General features: G+C 28.5%; 1 protein-coding gene and 1 long non-coding RNA gene across 5 annotated transcripts in view; one reads left to right on the top strand and one right to left on the bottom strand.

Moving 5' to 3' along the window:
• LOC107447978 (G patch domain-containing protein 1) overlaps nt 1–20432 on the top strand; it is a 37918-nt gene extending 17486 nt beyond the window's left edge. For 2 of the 3 annotated variants that reach the window (XM_016063034.5, XM_043041488.3), the window contains 10 exons: nt 249–500; nt 1937–2092; nt 2847–3028; nt 4014–4141; nt 5832–5989; nt 7215–7291; nt 14425–14848; nt 15981–16060; nt 17640–17737; nt 20220–20432. In XM_016063034.5, coding sequence (XP_015918520.1) covers nt 249–500; nt 1937–2092; nt 2847–3028; nt 4014–4141; nt 5832–5989; nt 7215–7291; nt 14425–14848; nt 15981–16060; nt 17640–17737; nt 20220–20247 — 1583 coding nt within the window. In that variant the 3' untranslated portion in view covers nt 20248–20432. The remainder of the gene's footprint in view (nt 1–248; nt 501–1936; nt 2093–2846; nt 3029–4013; nt 4142–5831; nt 5990–7214; nt 7292–14424; nt 14849–15980; nt 16061–17639; nt 17738–20219) is intronic. The other variant, XM_043041496.3, reaches the window with a different exon arrangement.
• Nucleotides 5880–26376, bottom strand: LOC122269270 (uncharacterized). Of its 2 annotated transcripts, none has more exons than XR_006225094.3 (3): nt 26302–26376; nt 7300–7384; nt 5880–6012 (listed from the first exon to the last, which is right to left on the bottom strand). It is a non-coding gene; the product is annotated as an uncharacterized LOC122269270 (long non-coding RNA). The 2 variants fall into 2 exon arrangements; XR_011636980.1 differs by lacking the exon at nt 26302–26376 and adding an exon at nt 14407–14510.
• Between the last annotated feature and the right edge of the window lie 10 nt (nt 26377–26386).

Raw genomic sequence — 26386 nt, 5'->3', positions numbered from 1 at the left:
GCGAGAATTTCACTAAGCTGAATTTTGTTACTGTTCAATTTTTCTTGAAACTCAAAAACTTTGACCTTCAAAATTTAGCTTTGTAATGGCTATCAGAATTGCTATATCAATCTAAACAATTGCCAACTTTATAAATAAATACATCTTAAACTTATTATTATGTTTGATTGTTATTGTTAAAAATAGTCTTAGAGACTTTTTATATTCCCTGTAATTCATAAATTCGTATATTTGTATTTGTTTTATAGGAAAGCATACATTTAAAAAATACCCTGATGGTGTTATAGAAGGATTTCGGCTAGCTTCACAACCATGTGTTTTACAGAAGTACTATCCACCACCTAAATTACCTCCTGATTTTATACCAAAATTTTCCAAATTATTGTCTCAATCCAAAAGTCATTCCAAAGACTCTATACAACAATATTATCGCACTAGCTCTGTAACAGAGCGGGCATTTTTGCTTGGAGAAAATAAATTTCAATCCATTCAATTAAAAAGTAAGTAATAATTGTGTTCAATTGCTTTTAACATGAATAATTTTGTTTTGTTTTTATTTTATGTCTGTGTTTTTTTTAAACACTTTTTTTTAAAAAAATATAGCTTTTATTCAAATTGGTTGTTAATCTGCTTCAACCAGTTAAGCTTTGTTTTTGTTCCAAATTCCAAAAATACTTGACTTAAAGAATATAAAATGGTTTAATTTATTTCATTTGTTTGTTTTGCTTTCTCACATTACATGAAGTGAATAGCATAGAAATATTAAAAAGGCATCATATAGTGGGAAAGATTTTATATCACTTCTATTTTCACATTGATCTTGTTCTAAGTGCCAACAACTATGATTGAGGCTTTTCTATAATGAGATACTCTGGAAGTTATAAGTCTCCTCATCAAGCAACCACTTTCTTGTACAGGAGAGCATTCCTTATTTTAGATTAAAATTTCATTAAAAATTAATTAAGTTATTTGTGTAATTTAACTATCTGATAAAGTTAATGCTTTCTTTTCTCCTCTGATCAAAACAGATTCTTTATCTCTATTTATCAACCCCTAATCTACTGCAAGATAACATAAAAGATGGTTAGTAGCATAGAAGTATTTTAAAAGCACCACACTACATGTCATTACTTCCATTTCCAAGTTATTCTTGTTGTCAGAGTAGATTGCAACGTACTGGTTTAGAGTTTTCTTCTATAAAGGAAACCCTATGGCCAACTGTAGCTTCATCATAACAGAATCACGTTCACGACAGAAAATCATTCCTTACTATTGAAGATTGGCGATTATTAAACTCATGTAAATTAATTTAGTTTAACATTGGGATTTAGTTATTCTTTGTTCTCCTCTAAGCAAAACAGATTATATCCTTGTATTTTTTATTACCTGCCCTAGAATATAAATATTAAAAATAATAATAAATAATTTTAAAAGTAAATAAAAAGTGTAAAAAATAAGTGGAAAAAGTGTGCTAGCTATGAGGTGCAACTTCTCAGCTGTCGAAAAACTGCGCATGGTATGCAAGAGATTTACAGCCCCAGTTTTTACTTTCTTACTCCCTGGTACTACAATCAATGTTGAAACATAGCAAACAATTCTACTCTAAAGCACTCTATCTTGTGCTTTTGCTTTCCAATTTCTTATTTTATTGCTTTTCTTTCGTATTTTCTTCTTTATTTTCTCTCTCAATCTTATCTATCCTTATCTTCCTCAGTCTTCCCAGTTTTCATTGACCTTTCAGGTTATAGAGCGTTTACTTTGCTATGTTTATTAATTATAATTTCACACTAAATAATTTTTAATACTTTTACTTTAGTAGAATTTTAAATTCTTGAGAAAGTTTTATCTTTTAATTGTTTTATATGTAAAGTTACAAACAAATTTATGTTTCTGTCTATCTTACTGTTTCACGTGTACAGTCTTTTTCTATTCTTAGCTCCAGCCCAGCCAGTTAAAGAAAATAAACTAGAAGTAAGTGTACCACCGAATGAGTTGAGAATAACAACTTCCAAAAATACTTTTAAGCCATTTGTTAATGATGTCATGAAACAAAAGAGATATGAAGAGTTTTTAAAATTGAAAGATTCTGGAGGTAACTGATTTGAAAATTTATCATAACAAATGTATTATATTACATTAAAAATATAAAAAGTGTTTTAATTCATTCTTTGATTTAACTTTTGTAAAAAAATTTATTTTATTTTTCTTTGTTAGTCTTATTAGCAGAATTAGAATATTTGCTTTACTTTCTAGGCAATAAAATATATTGCCAATTTGGGGGGGAGGGGTAAAAATGTTCAATTTTTTATAATTTTCAAATGTTGTACACTTCATACTGATAGATAGTGGAATTCAAATGCATCTAAACTTATAATAGATAAAATTTTTGAGGATTTTGTAAATTTATTCCATGATTTTCTACTATCTTCTGAACTTAGAATAAGAAAAGTTTTTAATCCTTAATGATATATTTACATGCATATTCAAACAAAAATAAATGTTTTTTCTCATAAATTTTGTAATTTGAAAGCATTTAAAATTAATTCATTTTTTTTATTTATTTTAATTATATTATGCGTTCATATTTATGATGCATCTAAATCATATTATAACTTCCTTGTAAAAATTAAAGTTTTTGTGTGTAAAAAGAACTTTATAATTTTTTTTGTTTTGGTGTATTTATATAAAAATTACTTTTTATTAAATATACCAAACCATTAATTGTATTGTTAATGTTTGTACTCGTTAAATTTGCTAGATATTGTTTCTTTTGTTCTTGAAGCATGCCTGGCTAATAATTAATTAGACTTATTGGCTAAACATCATTAAATTTGCACCCTTAACAGAACTTGACAAATTGGTTTCACCATCTTCAATGACTGAATGGGAGAAACAGCAAGAAATAGAAGAATTTCACAGAGCTTCTCTTCTCTTCAGGCCTTTGTCTGGCATGTTAAGCTCTAAGTTTGAGAGTAGATCCCACCTCAGTGTGGAACATGAAGTAATGGATGCCATAGAAAAAGCTAAGGTTTGTATTCTTTACAGAAACACGCCAAACAAAAAATTAATAAACTGTCAGAGAAATCATGAAATTACTTGCTAGTCGGGGGTTAGTCTATTATGATTTGGGGATGTTTTTCTAATTGTGGCTTGATTCAGCTCACTGAAACGGACACTTACTTGAGCTATGTTTACTTTAACATTCTGGATAGTTCCAAGAATGTTAATATAATCCAAGTCTTAATCATTGATGTTGATAAAATTATTAATTTCTTCCAGTCAAAATCTTTAGGATTGATATGCTGTTGATACCTGTATTTTTCAAAAGAACAATAGCAAAGTTGATTTATCTGGAAGAATATAAGATTCGATTATGAACACGTACCCAAACCTGTTTCATCTCCATTGGCCTGCAAATGTACCTTTCATAAACCCCATGCAAAATATATGAGACACGCTGGGAAAGCAGGTGAAACACTGGAAACAGTATTCCTGTGATTTCATGGATCTGTATAATTAAATCTTCAGTGAGTTGCTTAAACTAGATGTGACTTGCCTGGAAAACTTTGTGAACTTACTCACTTCCTAACCATATCCAGGTAAGTTTTCAAAATCAGAGGCAGAATATCAGGGCATCAAATACCTACTGCTTCTTGTGATTTCATTGGGGTTAATTAATTTTTTGTCAAGTGAACTTATTTCAAATATATTTTCTAAACTTGTATAAAAATTGCATGCTATTCAAAACAGTATACATTGCTATGCATGTTCTCATTGGTTTGTAAAAATTTATTAATATTATTTTACATTTCATTAATGTATTTTTGTTGAAAAGTTTACTTGAAGTAAACATATGAGATTTCTTAATTTTTGCAGCTTTTGGTAAATCTGTGAAAACTTATTTGTGACCTATATTTATAATAATTTTATTAATTACTATATACAGATAAATTTAAATGTTTTGTTTTGATTTTAAATGTATGAATTTTTTATTATGTTTTTACCTTTATTAGCACGAGAAAAGTTTAAAATCTTCTTCGACTGTAAAGAAGCTAGTTGGTTTGAAGAACCGAGTAGTATCTGATTGGTATCCATCTTCTCTCCTGTGCAAGAGATTTAATGTACCTAACCCATATCCTAAGTATGACTTCACTTTAGAATTTTATGACAGAAATATAGAATATATGTAGTATATGTCGTTAAAATCTTTATCAATAATAAGGTGATTTTGCATTTTCGTGTAGCATCCTGAACAGTCATGCATGTAAGTTCTACACAGAGCAGTTACTAAAACACAACCAGGATTCTTAATAGACCTTACCCAGAGCCTATATATGTGAACATATAGGATGCTTCATGTTTGTGTGAAATCTCTCTAATATCACATCACTACTGGGTTTTTGTGAAAAAATTAAATAATTGTCTTCTATCTGATTTTTTATCTTCTACATTTATTTTCTTATGTATGTTTAATAAAGCTTATTACCTTTAACAGATAACTAAATAAAAAGAACTAAAACCTTTCCTCTGACAATTGTGCTATTATTTTATGTATTCATTATGTTTGATAATTATTAGCGAATTTTTTATTATTATTCAGATGATTTTGCCCCACATAAATAACTTTTATACACTCTTGTTAAAAAGAAGTAATTTTACAATCTCTCCATTTTTGATTTGTTTATTATTTGTAATTGTCTTAACGATTTTCCACTATTCCTTTATTTATTATATTATTTAATTTTTTCTAAATCATTTTCAATCTTTTGGGCAAATAACAAAAATTATAAAAACTCTAAATCCTTGCATCCAGTGTTTTCACCCGCATTATCATCAGATACTGGAACCTGAGAATATTCTACATAGAAAAGTTATGTTTCATGCAAAATAAGGCAATCTAAAACAAAATTACAGTAGAATCCCGATCATCCGAGCCCCGGTTATCCGAGTTTCCACTTTAACCGAGCTATCACATATTTTAAGGATTTTCTTTGCTCTAGTTTATTTTTTAAAATACCGCCAAAAAATAAATCGGAATTTTATCTTCCAAACACTCGAGGAAACAAAATCTAACAACTTGATCCCATGAAATGATCGTTAATATTGTCAATAATGAAAATGAACCTAAGGAAGATGATGAAGACAGTGACGATGAAAATCAACATATAAAAATCTCTCACACAGATGAACTTAAAGCTGCCGAAAATGCTTCTGAATACATAGAACAACAGAAAGAGGCGACACCAGCCTTCCTGTTATCCCTAAAAAATGGCGAAACATCGCTGCAGAAAAGCACCAAAGTTATGTAAAACAAAAAACGATTAAGGACTTCTTTTAAGTAAAAACTCTTTAATTCTCGCAAAGTATACTTTCTAAGTTTTTTCAAGTAACCTTTTTAATAATAATAATAGGAATTGTATGTGATATACTCGTATAAATTTTATATTTCTTAAATATATTACATTTATACCAACTCTTTTTCTTTCTTTTTTTATACTCTTCATTTTAACCGAGTTTTTCAGTTATCCGAGTTAGTCTTGGTCCACATTAACTCGGATAATCGGGACTCTACTGTAATTAAATTATCATCAACCAGCCTAAGCATAGCATCGAAACAATGTAGGAAAAGGAATTAGTTAGTAAATAACTAAACAGCATCTGTATATATCGTCTTATTTTTCAGTTTAACAAGAATCACATTAGCTAACACTTTGCTCAAATAGAGTAAAACACTGCAAGTAGACACTTATTAATGTCTATTTCAATTTAAATATATATATGTGTGTATATATATAATAGTAATGTTTAATTTTCATGCTTATTACCTCTAGCTCTACTCCATCTGGAACTGCAACGCCACAACAGTCAAAGTCAATATTTGACCACATTACCACACCAAACATCACTGTTGATACAAATACATCTGAAGTTTTGTCGTCAACCCCTCAAAAAGAAATGTCAGTTGAAGAAAGTTCTGATATGTTGCTAGGTTAGTTAAATGTTTTATAGTACCTGTTAAAAAGTGTTTTCTTTAAGACAAAAACAATTTATATCATTTTTTTTTCTTTTTAACTATATATTACTGAGGAAACTGAAAATAAATGAATGAAAGAGAAATAGCACTCAATGTAACAATTATTATTTTTTTTAAATTGTTGACTTTGAAAAAAATATTTTGTACTTGAAGTTGATTTGGTAAATAATGTGTTTGCATTTAAAAATAATATTTCTGTAGAAGTTTCTTAAATAAATGTTGATTTTTTTTTTGTCGAACTTTATAACTATTTAAAATTTTCTTAATAAAAATGAATATTTATTTTACTAAGACCTGTTTAAGGAAAAATGACAAAAATAATAATAATTTGTTAAATTAATTGTTGGGAAAGTTGTTCTTAATGCATTAATTACTAAACACTTGAATAATGTTCAATGTAAATCAAGTTCCTATATTTATATTTGGTGTTCATATATTTGATCTAGATATGTAGTGTAATACCATTTTTACTTTTTATCATTATCCTATACCTCAATATTTAACATTCCATGAAAAAAATGAAAACTTTGTTTCCATCTGCTTTTAGACAAAGGTCATTCAAATGACCTTCATCTTTCAGCCACAAAATTATTTATATTAGAAACAAAAATAAATAAGTTTCTATGTATGAATCAAAAGAATTTTGATATTAAATCAGTTGTTTTTTATATTTCTAAAAATGAATTTTATTTTAATATCAATTATATAATATCTAAAGATGCAAAAACGAAAGGATTTTATGGTCTTTGTTACAAGTGCTTTTAAAGTTAACTTAAAGTGTTTGCTGAGCTGTAAGATCAAAAGGAAAGCTCCCTGTTAAAAGCTGTTGTGAAACATGATTTTAAAAAAATATTTACTAAGCTATTTTGTTTGCATCTTTTTAGTTTTCAATTTTTCCTGCTTTGGAATGACCTTATTAAAACTTACTTTGAATCTAGCTTTTTAAGTAAGAATTAATCTAGAGCTATTTGGTAATAATTTTGATATCAAATCATATATTGTTTGATTTGGTACAGAAAAATAATAAATACTTTGGTATTCAAGTTAGATCTGCTCTAAACTACAAACTTCACAAAACTTTTTCTGAAAGTTTTTTTCCCCTCTAGTTTTTCAAACTCTTTTTTTTTCTTTGTGAAGACTAAACATATGATATTTTATAATGGTTTACTTCTTATTTTAGATCCTGTTAAAAAATCTGGACAACCTCAACAGAACATTGATAGCATTCATAAAACTGATGAGAAAGTAAATATTGAGGTACTTACTTTTAGTTAAAATCATTTAATATTCTATTAGCATTTAAAGCAGAGCCTTAATCAACTTTTCTTGTGGGATCATTCTTCGTGAACACTAGATACAGGAAAACGATGATAGTGGGTTGATATAAAATATCAAATAATGACTTGAAAATGTAGGAAAGGTAATAAAAAAGTAATAGAATTGGAAAAAAATATGTCTATAATAAGTATAGAAAGATTTAATCAAAAAATCATATAGTTTGTGCAAGCAATGTTTAGAAATCAAAAGGAAGATTAATAAGCACATTTTTTTATTTAAAATATATGGAAATTTTGGTTTGAACACACTTTTCTTTTTACCTCAAACTATAAGTCTTCAACATTTTTAACAGATGGGTGTTTATTTTCTGTAAGTTGGTATTATTCAGAAAATTACTCATTATTTTAAAGGCTCTCTGCAAATGTTGGTACTGATTGTGGTTCTGTTTCACCATCTTCATTACTATCACTGAGCAATCAATTAATGCATAAACATCACGCATGCTGTTTGAGGTGTTTTACCAAACTGTAACAAATCCTAATTTTCTTCTTCATTAATAGCATCTGAAGTCTCTGTTTTTCTTCTCAAGACAAAACAAACTCAATATTTTTTTTTTTAATGTTGGTAGAATTTCTGAACAATAGACACAAGAATTTGTGAGTTTCAAAAACTTTCTGAACTATTATTCATTTTTTAACAAGAGAAAATCAATATTTTTTTTAATGTTGGTAGAATTTCTGAACAATAGACATAAAAATTAGTGAGTTTCAAAAACTATCTGAACAGATATTATTAACTAAGGTTAGTAAAAACGGTTTTAAAAAAAGGTTTATTTTGATTTAAGCAAGGTTTATCTGGTTGTTTAAAACAAAAAGTTAAATAACATGTTAACCCCCAAATTAAAAAAGTATTTCATCAAAATCTTTTTATTTTCGATTTAATATTTTGTTAAAGAATACAGAAATATTCACATTTGCTCATAACTATGTAAACATAATAAAAATATTTAATAACTAAAGATCTTAAATATTTATTATCAATTTATTTTTAAAATTAAAAAAATATTTAAAATTCATAAAATGATGAAAGGAAAAGGAAAAAATGTGGACTGCATAAATATAAATATATAAAGCAGTAAGTGTATGTTTTAGTACTAAATGAATAGAAAAGAAATAAAGAGGTAAGGGAAAATAAAGGGAAGGTTTGAAAAATAAAGAATAAATTTCTTTTTTATTATTTATTTTAACATGATAGAGCTTTATATTTAACAATACTTTAATTAATATATTGCAGCATTAAATAAATTTTTAAAAAAAATACTTTAAAAATATTTTTGCTGAATAAAATATTTTTTTAGCAGTCTTTTTAATATTAATATTAAAAATGTAATTTGAAAACTTTTTTTTTTCAATGGCAGATAATAGACAGTAACAGCATACATAAAAATCGAATAAAAATAAGAACAGAAAATTTGAAAACTACAATAATGAATTAGCATATAGACAGTACATATTTGTTTACTCTGATGGCGGAAAATAATTCTGAAGAAATAAAATTTAGAAAACACCTCATTCCCATTTATACCTTTGACTGTTGCAAAAATAATTTGTTTAACAAGTAGATAAAAATAAACTTTGAGAAATTTGAACTCTTTCACTAATTACATTATTTAACTAATTTCCTTTTACTTCACTCATCATTTATATTTCCTATACCGACTTGTAACAAATATGAACTTTTCCATGTAAATTAAGCCCACTAGGATAAATTTTGAATGACGCTTTTTTATTGTTGTTTAAGATTTTAATTATTCATTTTTATATAAAAAAAACTATATTATTAATCTGAAAAAAATTATTGATTTAGAATTATAAATTTAATTACTTCAGTTTAGTATAATTGCACTTTCTATATCAACCTTCATAATTACATACAAACATGCAGTGCATCCTAACAAAGACACTGTTGGATGCAGTACAGCCTATTTTAACTTTTAACTCTTGCCCCAATAAATTCTACATTCAAATACATACTTATATGATTGCAGTTTTCGCTTAATATTTTTAAAAAAGGAAAATATTTTTTAAATGCATGCCACTTCCTTTGTTAGCGCACTAAGATACTTTTTTACCTTGCCCACCAGAGGCGTATCTAGAGAAAATGGCGCCTATGGCAATCCTCCCTATCGGCTCCCTTCTTAAATATTTTTATTATTCTCTATTGTTTAACACATATCTATTATATCTATACACACCAGCATATATATATATGTATGTGTGTGTGTAATACAGTACTGAAGCGCGTTTGATTTGTCAGTTACCAAGGATTTGCTCGAAAATGGATATGCACAAAGTGATATACTGGATAAGTTCATAATTAATAAAGTTGATATTCAATTATACAATTTTAATGATTTTGGAAAAGTCGCATTTATTTAAGAGGGGGAAAAAAGAGAGAAAGAAACATGAATCGCCATTTTGCGCATATTTTTAGCCACGGAATTGCCCGAAATGCATTTGCACATGGTAGAAATTATATAAATTATCCAAGAAGTTCTTAATAAACTTATTTATAATAGCATACAATTAAATCAATGATTTCACATAGAATTTTATTACTTCAGTTGAGTATCCATTGTTTTTTATCAAATTTTTACAGAGTTTGTCTATTTTTTTTTTTTTTTTGGATAAATAAGCACTATTTTATGTTCTATTTAATTCTATTCAGTTAATTAAAAATGGTATTTAAGTAGATTAGAATTCTAAACATTAAAAGCATTTTAGAAACATTAGAATTTTAAAGTAATTAGTTTATTTATATTAAAATTAAAATCACTTCTTTGATCGTTTAAATCAACAAAGCAGATATTTTCTTCTTTTATAATACCCAAATCTAAAAAATTATAATTAATATTATCATCTTGATTACAAAACAAGATTAATTCCTCTGGGTAAATGTTATTTAAAAAAAATTGTGTAACCTTGAAGATTAAAGATAGTTAAATCATCAATAAATCTAAACTAAAAACTAAACTTAGAGGCGCGACAGCCCATAGAGGAACAAAGCCTACTGTGCCCATCTCAGTTAACTTGACCTTGGGCTCTGGGGTGCAGGAGCAGATGTTCTGGTTAGGTGGTCAGTCAAACGCAAAACCCCCAGTGTTTAGTTCCCAAGCATGCTTGGTACTCATTTATCGACCCACTGAAGGAATGAAAGGCTGAGCAATAAATTTAAAAACATATTTAATATTAAGAGCATGATTTTTTTCTTCATAATAGTGCCAAAATAAGTTAGCAAAGAGAGATGAAAAAATAGATCCTTGTGGTAGTCCATCAATTTGAATAAAAATTGTAAAGGTAGTTTAAATTACGAAATATTACGATAAAATTGTAAATTACTTTATTTTTCTTTAAATCCATAGAAATAAGCTAAAAATGTAGTGCATACAATAATTTGAGCTATAAAATCGAATATAAAAACATACTTCCCCTTAGTAAACATGTCATTCATTTTTCATCGAATTTAAGTTTTTGATCTTCAAAATTTTCCCTAGAAGCTTAGATTAGAAAAACAGGTCGAAACTCTGTGAATCGTAATGACACCCTCCACCCCCCTAGTATATTTCCTTTAAATTTTAGCTAAATGGAATATTATTTTTATGTAAAGAAACAAAAATGTAACAATAGTACAATAATAACTGAAAACACATTTAGAAAATCTGCACTAATATTAAAATGTTAAAAACACATATTAATTTCTTTTGTTCATATTCGTCACAATTTTCACATATTTCAAAAAATAAAAAAAAATGAAATAGAGGATAGAAACTTAATTTTTTAAGAAGAAATGTTCTGAATTAATATAATAAATACAAACTGTTTTACAATAATCTATGATAAAAAAAAAATTGCTAAAATAATTACCTAAAAAAAAAATATTATTTTGAGTGGGCATAAAATGTTTTTTAAAGGAAGGTAATGTAATATTATTATTAAATATTTTGAATAGTTCTGAGAAGTTTCTATAATTACGGTTTATTAAAACCAAAGTAGGCTGTTATGTGACCAAATTACTACGTTAAACCTTAGTTAATAAAAATGTCGTTTCTTAAATTTTACACTCAAGCGGCAATTAGGTGAAAATATAAAAAAAAAAGATAGAGACGAAATGCATGTTTACAGAAAAAATTATTTAAAATTCATATGATCTAATTTAATCCAAACACATAGATCGACAAATACATAATTATTAATAAAGTAAATTTTGCCTTAGCTGTTATTCGTTTAAAAATTTAATGATGCGCACACATTTTTCTAAAATTTAAATATTGTCTGGGGTGATAAGTAAGTTTAAAATTTTAAGCGGTTAAAAATTTACACAATCGAGAACCTTTACATTAAAATGCAACTTCAGTTCACAAGCAACAAATATTTAATATTTAAAATAAAGGATTTAACCATCGATATTTTTTAGCCAAAGCCATTATCCGAATAAGTCTTTCCAAAATTAATTGAATTTAATTAGTTTTAAGATGTTCTTTTTTAAAAAAAGCGAAAGATAAATCTTTTGAATATTTTGAGGAGAGAGGGCTTTTTGAATTTTTATAAAAATGTATATGTTTCATAAATAAACAAGCTCGAATTTTTCGATAAGATGTTTATTATTATTTTTTACTTATTTTCTTAAAATAAAGGGAATCAATTAATGAAAAAAAAAAGATTGTTGATTTTGTGCTGCTTTAATAGATAGTTATAAAATACATATTATAGCCTCAATGATATTTTGTTTCCATTTTATTTTAATTATAATAGACAAATATATAAATAAAGGACACTTTATATGAACCTTTATATTATTTATTTAAAAACAGTTTTTTCAAGTATAATTTATGACTACCAAAATAGGTCTATAGCAGGTAAAAGATTAAACAATTTTGTGTCTGAGATGCTTTGAAATTAAAAAAAAATACAAAGTAAGGTCTTGATAAATTACACATATCTTTTTTTTCTCAATTTGTAAACAAAAGGATTATTTAAATTTGAGCTTAAGTTATTAATTTAAAATTAAAATTGTGTGTGAATTTCTGTGACTTAGGAGCAAAAAAAAATCAGTTTGAGCAACTAACAGATGCGTTCCTTAATCTATTCATTCAATAAATAAATAGATTAAAAAATAAATTAATTAATTAAAAATAAATAAATTGAACTTTTATGAGTGTTTAAACCTAGAATCTATCTTTTAATGTTAATGAATGAAAAGAAATCTATTTCTCGGTAGTCAGCACTCTTAACTGAGCCAATGTTACGCAATTTACACAAAAATATTTACTTATTGCAATAATTTTTCAGGAAACTTGAAAAATTATGTTTCCAACATTTCAAATTTTAACATTCATTTTCTTTTTCTCATTAAGTCATTGTTTTTAATAATAATAATACAATAACGAGCATTTAATTACACAAAGTTTACTTTTTATTACCAAAATATCATTGTGCATATTAAATGTTTTTTTTTGATAAAAATAATTATATACAAAAACAAAATATTATAATGTAGTAAACGCCCCTCTCAATCTACATATACAAAGATGCAAACTTGCTCTGCTCCGTGTAGAAAAATATTTTTTATTGAGAGCTAAATTTATATTTATTGTATGATTCTTTGCTTATTTAAAGTAAAACCATTTTCCCCCTCTACGTATAAATAATAAATAATTGAAAAAAATTATGTGAAACATAATTTTGTTCCAGGTGAGAATTATAAATTTCACCAGAATTATCTTAAATTCTGCATGGTTTCGTTTTAAACTACCACTCAATAAAATATTTTAAAGAAAGTGGAGCAGTTGGCATTGCTAGAAAAGAAAATATATCGATCGCTACAAAATATAACGTGAAATAATAAAGTGAGCATGATGCATAAATAAGAAATGATTACTTACAATTTAATCCTTGATTATAAGAAAATCCTAACACTTCGTTTAAATTACACTTATGACTGTCCTTTTTTTTTTCATAAAAAAAGAATAGATGGGGTGTATTACAATTGGTTTAAGCAAGGCAGAGGCACCTCCTATTTTTAGTATTTAAATGTTTTGTGACAGTGATTCCCACCATGTGTGGCAAAACCTCCCTTTTTGGAAGGATTTACGCTAATTTACAGCAAGGGTTCTATTTGTATATTCAACAAATACGAAAGCCGCTTTTCAAAGTGATTTTCACCCCTGATAAAATTTAAGATCTACAAGCATTTAAGGGTATGATAATTGGGCTAAACTAGACAGGGACACTCCATGGTTTTCACATTTCTTTGCCCTCTGTCACCACCAAAGGGCTATTCTCTGCCTGCAGGTGTTCTATTCATCCCCAGATAATTGCCCTTTAACATCCTGGTAATGTGATATGAAGAGATGTTTATCTTGTCTTTTTGCTTATGGTACTGGAAAAATAAAGATTTATCTGAGGATCCCATCATTGGAAGTTTTTATTCTGCATTCTGGAGAGTTTTCTAAATGATTCTTTTCAATGTTTTATTTATTTTTTTTAAATTTTTATTATTGTTTTTAAAATTTGTATTTGTATGTAAGTGAAATTTATTTTTTTAAAACAAACAAAATATCAAAATATTTTGAAAAAAACAAAGAAACGTTGGTGTTGGTTGATTTTGCGCCTTTTTCAAATAATGCGTCCATGGCTCTCGCCCCGCCTGCCATACCCTAGATACGCCACTGTTGCCCACATACATTTTATCACCAAATCTTTCTTAAATGTCACCAAAAAATTTAAAACCATTTAATGCTTTTCCTTGCAAATACATTTTATCCGTAAAGGAAAAAATTTGTCATTTAATTAAACTTTCGAAGCCTGAATTTTCAATAATTTGGATCTAACTAATGATGTTTATAAAAATTTTATGATTAATTAATATATAAACTAAATTAATGTATTAACTAAATTAATCAATAATAAAATATAATGAAAGATTTTTTTTCCTTCATGTATTTTTAACACTTCTTTATTGATTTTTCTTTCTTATACAAATTATTAAAACCATTTGTAATAAGTCATTTTAAATTAAATAAGGAAATTACTTACATTTTTTTTTCTCTATAGACTAGTCAAGATGAAATTGTAAAACCCTCCATGGATTTTTTCAAAGCTATATTTGAAAATTCATCCTCGGATGATGAGGATATTTCTGAAATGGATACGAAACAAACTGAATCAACGGAAAAAGCGGAAACTGACAAAGTCATTCCATCAAACACTTTAACTGAAGATATTTCAAAGGCAAATTCTTTGGAAAATAAAAACCTTCCCAAAAAAAGTGGGTTTGGTGTGTTTGCTAATTTAGATTTAGATGCACTGAATCAGAGAAATTTGCCCAAAAAGGATGAGCTTATTGTTGAAGAAAAGCCAACAACTAACAGTACAAACAATGCTTTGAATAATGACAAAGATGTGTCCAATGAAACAAAAACTAAAGAAGCACAACAAGATGACATTTATGGTCCTGCATTACCACCTAATTATTCTGGTATGCATTTTTTTATTTGCATATTTTAATGCCTATTTTAAATAATACGCTCATTATGTGTCGTACCATTTCAAATCTCATTATTGAGTTGAAGTTTCATTCAAAATGTATGTACATAATTAGATTTAAATATGTCATCTGTTTTGCAATATCTATATCAAAATGTATCTTTCATGAATAAATATCTATATAAATTGCTTAAATGCAAAATCATTGCAAGAGCATCATAATCCTAATATGTAAATGAAACTAAAACAGGTTGAATGTCTAGAATTCCTTTTTCATAATCTTTAAAATTCATGCTTTTACTTTGCTACTTTTGTTTTAACAATGTTTTTTTTCTGCTAAGTTAAACAATGAAAAAAAAAATCAAAGCTCTTGTCGCCATGGTAACAGTAATGTCTCCTTGAAATTTTGTTTCTCCTGGGTAGCCTTTTCATCTAAGAAAATTTTATTTGACGATTACACTGAAACTGCGAATTTGACTGTCAGAAAAAATTAGATTTCATCCAGGGATTTTTTTTAGACTTCCACTTATGTAGTGTTATATCCCACAATTTTTTTACCTTTTTGTTTTTATTGAAAAGCCTAGTGGGTGTAGGGTTTAAGAGATATGTTTTTAAAAATTAAAATTTCTTGAGGTAAGATTTTATTCTTATTCAACTAAACAACAAATATTTGTCTTCTCATGGCTTTAAGCATCACTGAACTCAGTGAGTAATGGTATTAAGCGTCAATCTTTGAGTGTTTTTATTGAAAAAGTAACCTCTGAAAACTTATTTTTGGCAGCAAATGCCAAGAGTGCTCAACAGCTTTTTTTAATCATTTAAAATTTTCAATTTTTGAAAATAGTGCCCTCTGCTAAATATGATTCAGTTGACCTGCTATAAAATCTATAACATTTCCACTATGCTTTCCGGTATCTTGTCATTTTGCATTAGCTGTATTAATATCATTTCAAAGAAAGAAAGTCGTATTTTAGAGCTTAAGTGCTATTCATGTTATAAATTCAGCAGCATATTTTTTAGTACTTTGTTCTAAGTAATATACTATATTTCTCTTAAGGTAAAATTTTCTTAATTTTTTTTTATTAAGTCTTTTGCTTTAAAGTACGAATGGTTTTACTTTCCAGAACTCTCTGAAGGAAGCAGTTTGAAGTATCAAAGTAAGAAGCATAAATTGAAACATAAACATAAGCATCATAAAAACAAAGTAAGTATTGTTTTAGAAACTGTTTAAATAAATAAATAACTTATACTACAATATCTTGAAAAAATTAATTCATCTGAATCAGTGGTTCCTGAAATTTTTTGTCTTGTAGACCCCTCGTCATGTTTTTCAGTTTTGAGTAGACTCCCTGCTTACCTGATATTGATTTTTTGTAAATTCATCAATTTCAAATGTATTTTTGTCACCTGGTATAGTGCTACTCACTGTGAAAGATTTAAATTTCTAACTGTTATGAAGGGTAGCGTGAAAAACTTAAGAAAAAAACGCATGTTCATTTTATACATTTCTTAATTAAATTCAAAAAAAATTTATTTAATTAATATGTAAATGGAATAAAATAGTGCGCTATAAAACTTGTACTCCGCTACTGTTATTTTAATTGCGGAAATAAGTTTGTATACAAAGCCGTAGTATAGTGTATTGTCAGTCTGTTTATTACGTTTTCACATAAAAACTAAGCAACAAATCTCCGTGATCTTGTGCGCAGATAAAGTTGGAGGTCTACCTAGCTAAAGAGTTGACACATGCTAGGCTGCAATTTACTGCGAAAAATAAGGTTTTGTTACAAAATAAAACCTTACACACAGAAAAAATAAAAATGTACGCAGGCGGAGCTGCAGGCAACTGCTAGTTTATAATAATTCAGTTTCATATATCAAAAAATAATCCTAATAACTTAAATTTTAATAAAATTTTTACATCATAGCTACTTTTATAAATTATGTAGAATGTAGTATGTCTTTATATTATTAGGTAGTATAATGTAAGTAAATATGTACTATCAGACTATGTTGATTATTCCATTCATGAAATGCCAAAATTAAAAGTCACAACCTGCTTATATGAGAGCCGCTATCGTTGACCCCCATTTTCATTTCATGGATCCTCAATTTTTTTTCACTTGACATGGACCCCTTGCAGGTTGTCGTCGACCCCTGGGGGTCGATATGGACCACTTTGGGAATTACTGATCTAAATGCACAAAATTTTACTTATACACTCTTTCTTATGTGTTAACTTAATTTGGCATTAATGTAACCTGAAAGTTGGCATTAATTTAACCTTAGGAAAAGTAATATTGTGTCAAGGATCTATAGTTCTCCAATTCCTTAACTGCAGTAATGGAAAATATTTATCATGAGGTAGTTTTAAAGTATAGATCACTATTTCAATAACTAGAAAACTTAGCTCGCAATTTTTGCAATATTGAATTTTATTTAAATGATTATATAACTAGTACTATTATAAACTTCAGATTCTGCAAATGAATAGCATTCATTTTTTTTTCTTTTTAAAACAAGTCAAGTAATTCTAAATGAAAGAATTATTAAATTGAAAGTTATTATTTAGCATTAAATTTAGTAACATTTAAAAATTTATTTCAGGAATAATAATAATGTTTTGTGGATACACTTTAAATTTCATGACTGAAAACATCATATTTCCATAGATTACATCTACAAATAACTGATTAGCATTAATCAAGTTAAGCTGGTGAAAAGTATAGTGTTGTTTATCAATATAGTTAGTAACATAATAATATTGATTTTTATTTTTTAAGAGTAAAAAGAAGAAGAAAAAGAAAAGTTCTCATAAAAGCACTGAGGAATACTCTTCAGACGCTGAAGATGATATTAGCCCAGCAATTATTCTTGAAAAGTATGTTATTGATTAAAAAGATTTACGTAAAAAAATGTTTTGCTTAATTTATACTTATCTCTATAAAATTTATAATACCTTATAAGTTTTGCAAAGTAGTGTGAAAGTTAATAAGTTATACAATAAAACCTCAATCTACTGTTTCTCATGGAACCATTCATTATGATCATTATTATCAGATACAGGAAAACAATGAATGCAGATCAACGTGAAAAAATCAAATATTTGACTTTCAAATATTTGATATTGAAATACATAAACTTTCAACATTTGTAACTGATTGCTGTTCATTCTTTGTAAGCTCATGTGAACACAGAAAATTCGTTATGTTGGCACTGGTGGTTCCATTTCACCATGTCCATTGCTATCATTTGGTCCTTTTTTAGTTTCTGCAACGAGTTCTGGAACAGAAAACTCCAAAACTTTCAGCATTTTCATCACGTGGTGATTGAGGCATTTTCCCTAAGCTGTAATATATCCTCATTTTTTTCATCATTAGGCTTCAGAAATTGCTTTTTTTCTCATGAAACCATTATAAATTTTCTTATTTTTTTAATGGTAGTAGAGTTTCTAAACGGTTGACTTGGGAATCTGCTAGTTTCAAAAACGATCTAACAGGTATTATTAACTTTATAAGAAAAGAATTTGTGATAGGACTGTTAAAACTAGATGATACATTTGAAAAAACAAAAGATGAGGAATAGTGGATCAAAGTTCAACTGTACAAAGCTTCAATTCTGTATGTTTTACTACAAAATTGTTTTAAATTTACATTGTGAATAATAATTATATTTAATGAAAATTTGTTTAATTTATTTGAAATTATTGGCCCTCATAAATTAAAAATTAATAAATATATTAATAGAAAAAAGAGGGACAGAGATATATGATCCAAACATAAAATGGCAGTTTTTTAAAATAGCATCTTTTTATGTTAATTTAACAAGAGTTCATTAGAATATTTATTTCTTTGAAATTTTCAATGGTCAAATTCTGTAATAGAGAGCTAGTGGAGTGTAATCCAATTGTCTAATTTATTGCTATACATAAAGAGTTGAAAAGGAATTTGCTTCAACCCCAGATATCAACAATGTGCGCCTTCTCTATTTTTATGAAGAAAAAAAAGGAAAATTCTTATTTGTGATCGAAAACACTATATAGCACTGTACCAATTATATTTTTTATTGTTACTTTTTCATTGAAATAAAAATTCATAGGAAATATGCATAGGAAATTGAGAATTGAATTTGAGTAATTAATGTATCTTGATTTGATCAGTGCAGTAGTAATGGCCCCAAAGTTTCTAAAAATAAGAAATTCAATATTAATACCAAGTTTTTTTTTTATATTAATTTTTATCAGGGTTGGCACAGTATTTACCATGGGAGGTTAATTGACTAAAAAAAATACATTTGTTCTCTCCAAAATTTTTTACTGTTTTGAAAGGAAAACCTATGTTTATTTCAGTGTTTACCATTTTTAATGATAGAAAATTCTTATTCTTTCTGCCTTTCCTGTGAAAATCATAAAAAAGTGCCTTTATATTTGCAGTATTGTGAATCAAAACTTGCACTTTGCTATGATATTCTTATAAGCATTGAACATGGTTACGTTTTTGACATGATAGCTGCAAAAAACTAATTAAAACAGTCAAAAACTTGGGCTGATTGTCACTTTTAAGTATAGATTTATGCCTATAATTAATTATATTTGAGAGAAATTAAATTACTGTTTTGAATAAAAGAAACCAATTTTCACTTTATTTTCTTTTCACTTTTATCGTTTTAGTTTATTTGAGAGCTCAAATCTTAAGGAATTTCAAAATTATTATTGTGGTTTTTATATTGTCAAGAAAAAAATATTTTATTTCATGGCCAAAAAAAAAATTTTTTATGGTGAACGTAAACTACATTAATCTTTACATAACTGCATGAAATTCAAATTAAACATTAGATCTTTTTATTAATTTATGAAACGAATTGATCAAAGGAAAAGATATTAATAAAAGCATAAAATTTCAAAATATTAACAAAGGATTCTGAGCAATTTGCACTTTTAGTTCACTTAGTTTCATATTGTCTTGTTTTTTTATCTGTTATGGAATGATGGCATCTATAATTATTAGAATATTTAAAGTTTTTTTTTTTATTTCATTTTTTTCACGCAATTTTACAGAGCTTACAGCAGATTTTTAGTTAGCATATCCTTCCTGCACAATTGTAAACACAAAAGTCAGTATTTTACTTGGACGTAACTTATAATAATTTTAGAAAACCTTTAAATTTTTCACACTTATTTCCCTTTTAACTTTAAAAAAAATGTTTTTTCCCAACTTGTTACCTTAATTTATAATATATTAAAAACTTTGGGATCATAAAATACTTGAAATTAAAAATTTACGCATCTTTTTTTTCCCCCAATCGTTTGCAATCGATGTATTTTTGATGTAAAATGACTCATTATATTCATTTTTACATTTCAGGTTCAAAAAACTGCAGAAGAAAATGTGATATGCACGAGAATTGTATATTTATGTACATTATGTAAATATTTTTGTTTCTAAATGAATATATTTATATTGATAATAATTTTGAAATTTTATCAATTTAATTAAGTGGTGCTTTATCTTTTTTTCCTATGTAAAGCAATACTAAATTTGAAAATAAAAATACATTGAAGGTAATAATTCTTCTAATTTTTTTTCTATTTTTTAACTTGTTAATTCTTTTTTTCTTTTCTTTTAAAGCAAACATTTTTCTACTTCATGTATCAATCATATTTATAAAATTCATCATTGCTTTTTTTTAACTTTTATTAAATCTACTGCTATACTTAGTGGTGTACAGAGGTGTAATCAACCTTTCTTCTCAATTAAAAAAATTAGGGCTTATTGAAATTTATGCAAGAAAATATATATATATACATTTACTATTATGTTGAACATTTGTTAAAACATTACTTATTTAAAAAGAATTTAGTTTTCATTTTTTCTACCAAGGCTAAAATAGATATTATGTTCAATCAAATATTAAACTTTGGATTCTTACGATACTATATAGATTATAATTAATTAATTATATAAGTTTTAAAATATGCTCAAATTATACTTTTTTCAAATGAACATAATGTTTTTATGTTTATAATACTAATTTTTGATCAATTTAGAGCCACAGAAATAGGGAGTACTAGTAGTCTATGAATGTGGTCCCAATAGGTTCAATTAAATAATCTTAATTTTTGTTTTCTTTTTGCATATTTTAGTATATTTGTATTAGTAATTGTATGAGTGTTAAATTTCAATTATAAAACTTGCTTAGATAATTTCACAAATAACAGCTAAGCATGCATTGCAAAAATTTATGTTTGAATTTTGTGTCAGTTGATGACTAAAAGTTGTTAGTGAAAAAGTTTTTTTGAAGAGTTAAACTACTTGCTAAACCTCACTTTCTTGTTTCTGGTCTCAGTTGCAAATATGACTTATCCACTGTATAAGTAAGCAGATTAAATTTTGATGTGACTGCTCTTGTTATGGAGAATGTTCAGCTAAGAAGTTGATTTTTTCCTGTTATTTTTACCATTATTTTTTAAATTGTAACTATAATGCTATAAAAAAATGAAAAAAAAATTAAATAAAATTAGAGGCAATGATTATGCGAAAACTTATATATACATAGGCTCAGGGGATAGACCGTTGGCCTCTTGATGAGGTGAACCGTGCTTGAATCCCATCGGTAGCTGGTCTATACGAATTCCGCACCTGGCTCACACTGACCACAATGCTGACGTAAAATATCCTCTGTGGTTGACGGATCATGGGTTAGAGTCCCCTTGTCATCAGATTAACTGTTGGAGGTTTTGTGGTTTTCCTCTCCATGTAAAAAAATGTGGGTTAGTGGCACTATAAAGCCCTCCACGAAGGCGAATTTTCCCATTACTTGATCCCGGAGTACATTTGTCTTCTGGATTGAGTTAAAAATTACTAGGCTACGGAATTGAATATTGGTAGCCATTAACTTAAATTTGGGTCGACTGTTCTACAACTGTTATAGAAATTTTTAAAAAAAAGAACCTATACATATTTACAGGAATTAATCCTTATCTCTTTCAGAAAATCGATGTTAAAATGCATCTTTTGTATTCCTATCTCTTCTTTTAGAAAATAGATATTTGAAAGTTTAAGTTTCCTTGAACACGTTAGAATTTATCCTTGATATTAGTGACAAAAATAATATAAACACTGTATGATCATTTAAACTTTTATGATTAAATGAAAGGATTAGAAACAATGATGTCAATTTGGTGATAATCTGTTTAAAGTAGAAACTATGAACATTTCAGGACACATATTTGTGCTATTAAAGTCTTTTTGTGACTCAGTGTTTTAATTTTGTCATCTGGTTTTGAATTCTAAATCTCCTAGTTTAAGCCATATGGTGGAAGTTGCCTTCCTCCCTTACTCAAAGGTAGAAAGTGACTTGAGTTTCAAAGGCAATATTACAAAAAGTAATGAAGGTGAAAAACATTGACCTACATTTTCGTGAATAGGAAAGATTGAAAAAATTATTAGTATTTTTTTTTTTAATTGATCACTCCGATTCTTAAACACGAAAAATCGATTTGAAGTATGAGAAGCCGACGTTACATGTTAAAAGCAAAATTGAGGAGTCTGCTTGGTTCAACACTTTTCTCCCGGCAATCACGATTAGGCAAGCGACTTTCTGATCATTTGAGCTCGCCTCGTGTTCTTTGTTCGCCAAGGCCAAACCACCCAACGAATTTTTTAAGTAATGGAATTTTTCGAGATTTGACAATTCGGTATTTTTATGTACTGCATCCTCAAACTGTGACCAAAATTCAAGCCATGAACCGGGGTCTCCAAAATATTTAGTCAGGGTTAATTTCGGCAAAGAAATAAATTTTTTGTGTTCTGTTATAGGAACTCTATTCAATGAACTTTGCGGTAAATTTTCGTTACTAGAAACCGACTGACATTCTTCATTAATCTTATCAAGTTTTTGTTTAATTTTACCTTTCCATTTTAAAATTTTCTCCGAATATTCATCAACCGTAATTATTTCCCTTTCGATTTCGTCAACGGAAACGAATGCCTCTATCTCTATGTTAAGTTTCAAAAACTCATTTTCCTTTTCAATTAATTGATCATATAAAGTTTTTAATTCTTCATTTTTATTCTCATCATCTAAGCTTTCATCCTTAAGACAGGTTTCTATCTTATTTAGAGGTTTAGTTGTTAATGACCGATATGTCGTTCTCTTTTAAATAGATTTTTTCTTCAAATTTTCATCAATTTCAACTGTCTCATTAATATCACTGACCGACATGGTTATTTAAATTCAATTCTACTCAAGTTTCAAAAACAATAAGTGACGTTCTACATTAATTCTATATAAGTTTAAATTTCAAGCAAAGTCACTATATTAATTCAAAATCAAAGTGAAATTCACTTACATGAGTTATCAATGCCCCACGTTGGGCGCAACATAATAAGACAACTTCATTGAGACAAAGCACATAGAGAACTACACTACATATACATAAAGCAAAATTAAATATTTACTAATCACGTGACTTGGTGCTGTTATCTATATTTCATTTTGAAAACTACTTTAAACATAAACACATAACATTTGCAAGCTGTGAGAGCTCCAGAAAATTCTGATGAGCTGAGATCATCGAGACTCGACGTTTGTCTCGAGCGCCAAGAAATTTTCTAAAGCTTTAGCCACCAAAATATTTATCTCATCGAGACGAGTCTATAGACACCCAACATGATATACTTTGCTTGAAAAGTTAAAAATGTACCACGGTTGGTCCAACTGAAAAAAAGGCCACCAAAATCTTTCTCTCATCGAGACAAGTCTATAGAAACCCAACACGATATACTTTGCTTGAAAATTTACAAATGTACCGTGGTAGGTAGAACTGAAACGGAGGCTACCAAAATCTTTATCTCATCGAGACGAGTCTTTAGACACCAGACATGATATACTTTGCTTGAAATGTTAAAAAATGTGCCATGGGGGGTCCAACTGAAACGGAGGCTACCAATATCCTTATCTCATCGAGATGAATCTATATACACCCAACATGATATGCTTTGCTTCAAATTTTAAAAAATTTACCATGGGGGTGCAACTGTAACGGAGGCTACCTAAGCCATTATCTCATCGAGACGAGTCTATAGACACCAGACATGATATGCTTTGCTTGAAATTTAAAAAAATGTACCGTGGGGGGTCCAACTGAAACGGAGGCTACCAAAAACCCTATCTCATCGGGACGAGTCTATAGACACCAGACATGATATACTTCGCTTGAAATTTTTAAAAAATGTACCATGGGGGGTCCAACTGAAACGGAGGCTACCAAAATCCTTATCTCATCGAGAAGAGTCTATAGACACCTAACATGATATGCTTTGCTTGAAATTTTAAAAAATGTACCATGGAGAGTCCAACTGAAACGGAGGCTACCAAAATCTTGAACTCATCGAGACGAGTCTATAGACAGCAACATGATACGTTTTGCTGGAAAATTTAAAAAATTACCTTGGGGGTCCAATGGACCCAGGGCCAATGTTGATTTCATCCAGACGACTCTATAGACACGTTATACTTTGCGCGAGGTGCGCCCTCTTTCGAAAACTTATAGTCGCTTTTGATTGGTTAAAATTTTTCAAAAGCGGGTTTAAAAGGCGTTCACTTACAGTTGGATATCAGTCGTTGCCGCTCTAGCCTCCTGAGATGAAGTCTGAAAAATTCGAAGATTAACTCGACTCGCCGATCACAGCGCAAAGTCTTGCCGAAGTTTACCGACTGACATGCCGTGGCTCCTGGTATTATTTTCCGGGACGATCTGCAGTATTAGTTTTCGAATTTGGTTAGATTTAGATTTATAATTAGTTTTAAGTTAAATGATGGTACCTCACCCGCACTAGTGTGGATCTAGTGATCTTTTTGCCGTTTGGATGACCTTGAAAATGGACTTAGAGGGGGGACAGTGAATTGAAAAAAAATTTCTTAAAAACATTTTTAAACCTAGAGACAAGCTACACATGAGTCAACAACCTTGAAAGGAAAAAAAAGACGCCCTCTGTTGAAAACTGAAAGTCGCTTTTGATTGGATAAAATTTTTCAGAAGAGGGTTTAAAAGGCGTTCATGCACAGTTGGAAATCAGTCGTTGCCGCTCCAGCATCCTGAGAAGTCTGAAAAACTCAAAGCTTGACTCGAACCGCCGAAAGTTGTCGACTGCATAGCATCATGGCAAGCATGCATCCAATCATTTCTACTGATGAGGACTGTAGTGAATTGGGGAACATATTTGCTCAAGTTCAATCCAATGCTTCTGACAAAAAAGACGAGGACATGGAAATTCTTTCATTACTCCCGCCAACTTCCGTTGATCAACCAGTTTCGACAGAGCATCTGGCTTTAGTACAGTCCTACGATTCTGCCAAAAATGATATGTGCCAAAAAATGTCAGACCCGAGAAAGCGTCCCAGAGATTCTAACCCTGATACCTTTGCTCGCAAGCGTCCCTCATGCATACCTCATAGAATGGATTTTTCTAGACATTCTACCTTCCTTCCCTATCCTTCGAGGTTTTGTGGGATGCCTCGCAATCAGCTACCACTAAAATACTACCGTGGCCATCACAAAAATTCGTTTGCAGTCCTGTGTCTGCTCTCAGACGGATTTACCATCACAAATGGCTATGTTTACAAGTCTAGCGACGGACCCATTAAGAAGCATGTGCTCTTTGAAAAACTTTCAAGCATGAACGCAACGACCCTCGTCTTAACAGACTCCACGACAGGGAAATCATGGGTCGCCATCCTCAAAACTTGGCCGAAGTATCATCCAGTCTACGATATAAAGACTGTTACACTGGATACTTTGCCTGAGCCCATTGGAAGATGTGACTCTTGCGGTCGAGAGAAGTGTCACCGTTGGATCGCAGTGATGGGTGGTATTTCACGCTACCTGAATATGTACTTTAATCCAATATATCATTGATTCTGTTAAATGTCTGTAAAACAATTTTGATTAGATCAATAAAAAAATTATCTTGAGCAAAATGTCTCATCATTGAAAAAAAGGGGGGGAAATTATTATGCAACGTGCAACAGAAAACGGCAAAAATATATAAGCAATTGTTTCTCAAAAACGAAAAAATTCCTGAGGAGTGAAACGTTGGATTTTCACATGGAAATTTGAAAAATGAAGAAAATGCAAAACATATTCATTTTCGAGTCTGTGAAAGTTGATTAACTGATTAGATAAACCAAATAATGTATAAAAAATAAAATCGAAAAATGTATTTAAGAGCTATCAAAATAAGACTCTGAGTTTTAAAGTTTGATTTTAAACTTTGATTTTTAAACTATTCAAGGTATCAAAGGGATTGGTACCTTGAATAGTTTAGAAATCGTTGATGGAAGAGTCAGACTTTTAAACTCAGAACCTTAAATCAGCATGTTTTTGCAGTCTCAATTACATAATTTTTTCTCATTTTTCAACAATATATATGTAAAAAAATTTACCCAAGTCAAAAAATTGTCAGCTTCAGCTCTCGACATATTTTCTTCAGACCCATTTTACAAATGGTTTGTCCTCACAGTGATACCC

Source organism: Parasteatoda tepidariorum, chromosome 3, assembly GCF_982258835.1.
Source record: "Parasteatoda tepidariorum strain Cologne lab strain chromosome 3, Ptep-v5.0, whole genome shotgun sequence".
NCBI lineage: Eukaryota > Metazoa > Arthropoda > Arachnida > Araneae > Theridiidae > Parasteatoda > Parasteatoda tepidariorum.
The sequence above is the reverse complement of the archived record's forward strand: the minus strand, read 5'-3'. Positions and strand labels throughout refer to the sequence as shown.